Raw genomic sequence first — 6457 nt, forward strand, 5'->3', positions numbered from 1 at the left:
TAAATCAATTTCACAGTGTATTCAAGAGTGAGGATTCGCAGTCAGGAAAATCGAATCAAACATCTCATCAAGATTTGACAAATTACTCAATTCATTGTAACTAGAATATCATTGGATTTTAACCATGGAAAAAGAAAACACCTCTGAGTGGGGACAAACTCTACACCTGTTCTCTGTGTGGTCGAGGCTTCAGCCAATCATCTGGCCTGTCTAAACACAAGCGCAGTCATGTTAGGGAGAAGCTGTGTAAATGTGGGGACTGTGGAAAGGCATTTGATTTCCCCTGTGAGCTGGAAATTCATCAGCACCGTCACACTGTGCTCCGTGTGTGAGAAGGGCCTCCCATTGTCAGCATACTTGCTGCAACACCAGCGAGTTCACACCAGGGAGAAGCCGTTCACTTGCTCTGTTTGTGAGAAGGGCTTTACTAATGTGTCCAACCTGCTGAGACACAGGCAGGTTCATAGTATTGAGAGACCTTTTAAATGTGCAGACTGTGGGAAGTGTTATAAAAGTTCCAGGGAACTGATACGCCAGTGACGTGCACACACAGATGAGAGACCATTCAAGTGCTCTCACTGTGAGACTGTATTCAAGCATTCAGCTGAACTTACTCTACATGAACGCACTCACACTGGACAGAAGCCATTCATCTGCTTCATGTGTCAGAAGAAGTTCACTCAATCATCTCGTCTTCGGTCACACCAGCGAGTTCACACTGGGGAGAGACCATATGCCTGCTCCAAGTGTGAGAAGAAATTTGCTCATTCATCCCATCTGGCGAGACACCAGCGATGTCACGAGTAGTTCTAGTGTTGGGATTTTCCTGTTAATTGCATCCAGAACTAATCCTAGTATATCAGGCTCTGTTTCTGTTGATGTTAATAAAATCCAACCAAGTTAAAGGTGCTCGTGCTCTGGGTGTCAAATAAATCAGATATGTATCAATTACACAGTGTGGTGAGTCTTTTTCGTATCAACGACAACATTGTTATTTTTGAAGGGTTCTCCCTCTCTCCTGCTTCCTCCATTCTCACTTCCAATAATAAATACAAGGAATACATGGAGCTTCTTTGTCACTAAGATTGAGACAATGTGATCGGCTCCCTATCCTGTTTCCTGCTCTCCCATTTGCACACTGGAACAAACTGCCTCAAAAGTTTTTTCTATGTCTGAACCCTGGACATGTACTCGTCTTCACTCTTCCGCCATTTCCTATCATGCCATGTTAGAGCTCACCTTGTCCAAGACTGTCACTTCCTGCTCCAATGGCGCTAGTCCCGTGAAATGTCTGACCACTGAATACCTCTATTTGCTGCATTTGTTAATGGTTGTCCTGCAGGTGCCGTCCCTTTTCCTATAAACCTGCCATATTCATGTTGCAACCCTATCATCCCTGCAAGTTACGTCTCATTTTGAACCTGCAATTCAGTCCAAAGTCCTGGAATGAATTGTTTCCACGCCATCTCTCCCAGGAGGCAATGTTTTAATCCCCCAGACATATTTCTGTCCATGCCAAATTCAGGAAAAGCCGCGCTTTGTGTCACATTCACTGTTTGATGGAGCAACATGCACTTGTATGGAAAATTGTCACGTTGCTTCGAGTTTGATATGCAAATGACACAAAACAATAAAGGGAATTCAGTGAGTTCAAATGATTTCTCATGCCTGATAATATCTATTCGGTGAACATCCATTCCGTATTATATGAAGCAGCTTTCTTCCAATTGTAGGGGCTTCCACCATGCATTAAAAACACTGCCATCCACAAGGTATTGGAGCAGGAGTAGGCCATTTTGCCCATTGAATATGCTCCACCATTTAATGAGATCATGGCAGATATGATCACCCTCAACTCCACTGTGCTGCCATTTCCTACAACCCTTAATTTCTCTACTGATTAAAAAGAAAAGGCTGTTTGTCTAAATCTAGTGAGCACAGGCCCTTGAGAGAATGAACTGGGAAAATAATAATGGGGAACATGGAAATGGCAGAAGAGTTGAATAAATACTTCACACCAGTCTTTACAATAGAAGTCACTTATAGCATTTCAAAATTGTTTTATAGCCAAAAGGCAAAGAAAACAAGGAAAGGAAATAAGTGCAATGATTACCATTGGAGATGAAGTGTTGGGAAAACTGATGGAGCTAAAGAACAATTAAGCCCCTAGATCTGTTAGGCTGCATCCTAGGATATGAAAGGAACTAGCTGCAGAAATCATGGATACACTGGTAGTCATCTTACAATAATCTTTAGAGTTTGGACAAGTCTCAGAGGATTAGAAAACTGTCAGTTTATTACCTTCATGTGGGAAAAAAAGTTAACTGTAGACCAGTTAGCTGAACATCTGTTCTTGGATAAATCTTAGAATCTATTATAATAAAAGATGTATGAGCGGAGCCAAGGATAGATCCTTGAGGGACAACCAAGTTCAGGGAATTTTGAGAGGAACATAAGAATTAGGAGCAGGAGTAGGCCATCTGGTCCGTCAAGCCTGCTCTGCCATTCAATAAGATCATGGTTGATCTTTTCATGGATTCAGCTCCACGTAACTACCCACTCACCATAACCTTCATTTCCTTTACAGTTCAAAAATCTTTGCCCTAAAATCATGCAGTGAGGTAGCCTCAAATGCTTCACTGGGCAAGGAATTACACAAATACACAATCCTTTGGGAGAAGAAGTTCCTTCTCAACTCAGTCCTAAATCTGCTCCCCCTTATTTGAGGCAATGGCCCCTAGATCTAGTTCCACCCACCCAATATACCTGTTTCTATCTTATCTGTTCCCTTCATAATTTTATAAACTCCCCTGTCATTTTTCTAAATTTCAATGAGTATAAGTCCCAGTCTACTCAATCTCCCTCATCAGCAATCTCAATTCCGGAATCAACCTCGTGAACCTCCTCTGTACGCCCTCCAGTGCCAGTATATCCTTTCTCAAGTCAGAAATCCAAAACTGTACACAGTACTCCAGGTGTGGCCTCAACAGCAGCAGATGCTGCATAACCTCCATATTTTTAAACTCCATTCTTTAACCAACGAAGGTCAGTATTCCATTTGCCTTTTTAATTGCCTGCTGCAACTGCAAACCAAATTTTTTTGGTTCGTGGACATCCAGGACATCCAGGTCCTTCTGCGCAGCAGCAATGTTTCATAATTTAAATTATAGTCCATTTTGCTGTTATTCCTCCCAAACTGGATAACCTCAACATTGTACTCCATCTGACAGACCCTTGTCCACTCTCTTAGCCTGTGTATATCGTTCTGTAGACATTCAGTGTCCTCAACACAGTTTGGTCTACCACTCATCTTGGTGTCATCTGCGAACTTTGACACATTACACTTGGTTCCCAACTCTTAATCATCTCTGAAAGGGAGGTTGGAGTTTGCAAAGATGGTAGGATGAAGAGTCAATCTTTCTCAAGAAGGTTGATGATGGTGGAATTGTCAGTGAGAGGGACAGAACCAGAAGAGAGAGACAGAGAATTGTTAACAATATCCATCACACGGGGAGAGATGGATGGTCAGCAGTTTAGTGAGAACATGGTAGAGGGACGAGGAGTTGGGTCTCATGAACAGGAGCTCTCTCAGGTTAAACCCATCACCAGTCATCTCTCCTTCTCTCTCTCCTGTGACAGCACAGCCGTATGGTTCTCTGGGACTATGGCAACTACTACCGCAGGGGAGATGCAACGCACTGCAAAAGGGACCAAATTTGATTTGAACTATTACCAAAAGACCATAAGATAAACCATTCAGTCCATCAAATTTGCTCTGCCATTCAATCATGGCTGATATGTTACTTAAAACCATTCTCCTCCCTTCTCCCCATAACCCTTCATCCCCTCACTAATCAAGAAAACATCCATTGCTGTCTGAAATACGCTTAATGACTCGGCCTGCACAGCTCTCTGTGTCAATTCACTCTGCAGATTCACGACCCTCTGTCTGAAGAAATTCCTCCTTCTCTCAGTTCTAAAGTGTCATCCCATCACTCTGAGGCCGTGCCCCCGCATCCTGGTATCCCCTTTAGTGGAAACATCTTCTCCATGTCTACTCGATCCATGTCCCTCAGTATTCTGTAAGTTTCAATCAGATTCCCATCCCCCACCCCATCCTTCTAAACTCTATCGAGAACAGAGAGTTCTCAACCATTCCTCTTATGACAAGTCCTTCATCCATGTGATTATTCTTGTAGACCGCCTGTGGACACCCTCCAACACCAGCACGTCTTTTCTTAGATACTGGGCCTAAAACTGCTCAAAAATTCCAAATGCAGTATGACCAGAGCCTCATTTAGACTCAATAGTACATCTCTGCTCCTGTTTTCCAGCTGTCTTGAAATGAATGCCTACATTGCATTTGCCTTCCTAACCACCAACTGAACCTGTACTTTAACCCGAACAGAATCCTGAACTAGAACTCTGAAGTCCCTTTGTGATTCAGATTTCTGAAGCCTTTCCCCATTTCGAATACAGTCTATGCCTCCAGCTTTCTGACCAAAATGCATAACCTCACATTTTCCCTCATTGTATTCCACCTGCCACTTCTTTGTCCACTCTCCTAGCCTGTCCAAGTCATTCTGCAATCATTCTGCTTGCTGAATATGACCCGTCTCTCCACCTATCATTGTGTCCTCTGCAAACCAAGCAACAATGCCCTCCATTCCTTTGTCCAGATTGTGAATGAATAATGTGAATAATTATGGTCCCAACACTGACCCCTGCTGATTGCCACTAGTCACTGGCTGCCATTTGAAAAAGAGCCCTGCCAGTCACTCAATCCTTAAGATTTGTGAGTACCTTGGTCCCGAAATCATGTGTTCTTACCTTATTTAGCAGCTTCTCATGTGGCACGTTGTCAAATGTCATGTGGAAGTCCAAACAGATCGCTTCCACTAGCTCTCCTTTACCTAACTTGCTCAGTACTTCCTCAAAGAATTCTACGATTTGTCAGGTATGACTTCCCCTTGAAAAAGCCGTGCCGACTCTACCAAGTACTCCGTGATCACATCCTTACAGTGTCCTGCCAAACTGTTTTTGACAAAAAGCTGATTGATGCGAGTTCAATCCAAAATATTAAAACTTTACTTTCAGTCCTGGATGTGATGAATTGCAAACTCCAATCGTTGTGGAGATGTGTGAACTCTTGAGTTTTTTTCACAGTATTTTTAACAGTCTGGGCATTTAAAAGGTCCCTCATTAATGTGAGGTAATTTATGGGACAACAAGTCCCTGGAAGTTTTAAAGCATTTCCATGGTCTGGGCATTTAAAAGGTCTGTCTGCAGTATGAACACATTGATGGCATAGCAGTCCCGGAACTTTTACAGCACTTTCCGCAGTCCAGGCATTGAAAAGATCTCTCCTCAGTGTGAATGAGCTGGTGTTGCAGCTGGTTAAATGACTGAATGAATCCCTTCCCACACACTGAGCAGGTGAATGGCCTGTTACTGGTGAAACTGCGTCGATGAGTTTCCATCTCTGGTGGGGAAATGAATTCCTCCGCACAATCGCCACATTTTCACTGTTTCTTCCCATTGTGACTGCATTTGTGGTTTGTGAAGCCTGATGATCGGCTGAAGCCTTGTCCACACACATAACACGTGTACGGTTTCTATCCAGGGCTGTTGCCTTCCATGTTCAAAATCGGATCACGTTCCATTTGTGATAGAACAGGCAACTCCATCAGATCATGTTATAATGGTTGGTTTGTGAATCTTCCCCTTCTAATATCCTGTGAAATTGATGTTAAACAAACAACAATAGAGTGAGAGAGAATGTCTCACAAGACTCTGGCTTCTATGTGAAGGAAGGGACTGAAGGAGGCGGATTTTCAACACATACAACTTGAACATAACTTTATCAGAATCCTCCAAACACTCAGCCTCTAACACCGAAAAGCAGCAGGGTAGCAGGGAATGTGAACACCATCACCTCCAAGTTACCTCCGGCTCACGCACATCCTGACTTGCCTGACATCCGGCCCTGGTGGAGAAGAAATTTCCTCCAATTAAATAATGGCAAAACTGAAGTCTTTGTTTTCAGTCCCCAACACAAACTCCACTGCCTCACGACTGACTCCAACCCTCTCCCTGGCAACTGTCTGAGTCTGAACCAAACACTTCACAACCATGGTGAAATACTTCACACACCAAGATGATTGTTCAACCACATACACCCACTGTCACAAAGACTGGCTACTTCCACCCCAGCAACATCACCCGGCTCCTCTTAGTCTCTGCTCATCTGCTGCTGAATGTCTCATCCATTCCTTTGTCCCCTCTGGACTTAACTATCCTATCACATTCCCCACCGTCCTCCCACATTCCCCTCCCTGCACTTGTCTAACTTCCTCTGCCTCTATTAGTGGATATACTTGAGCTCTATTTGGTGTTTTATTCTTCCTTCCATTCACCATATCCGAATGAGAGTTTTACCACTGCACATTCTCCCAAG

At 43.5% G+C, this 6457-nt stretch overlaps 1 protein-coding gene across 1 annotated transcript; it reads left to right on the forward strand.

The window, feature by feature from the left end:
* Positions 1-228: 228 nt before the first annotated feature.
* Positions 229-807, forward strand: LOC125483816 (gastrula zinc finger protein XlCGF71.1-like). The gene is made up of 2 exons (XM_048600510.1): positions 229-466; positions 554-807. The coding sequence occupies exons 1-2, from the start codon at positions 229-231 to the stop codon at positions 805-807; spliced, it is 492 nt and encodes a 163-aa protein (XP_048456467.1).
* The last annotated feature ends 5650 nt before the right edge of the window (positions 808-6457 follow it).

The sequence above is a fragment of the Rhincodon typus genome, chromosome 8, assembly GCF_021869965.1.
Source record: "Rhincodon typus isolate 14 chromosome 8, sRhiTyp1.1, whole genome shotgun sequence".
Classification (NCBI taxonomy): Eukaryota; Metazoa; Chordata; class Chondrichthyes; order Orectolobiformes; family Rhincodontidae; genus Rhincodon; species Rhincodon typus.

Coding starts and splice junctions, on each gene's coding strand:
- LOC125483816 (XM_048600510.1), top strand. CDS start 229: ATGTTAGGGAGAAGCTGTGTAAATGTGGGGACTGTGGAAAGGCATTTG. Junction 467..553: donor GAGACACAGGCAGGTTCATA/GTATTGAGAGAC, acceptor GTGCACACACAG/ATGAGAGACCATTCAAGTGC.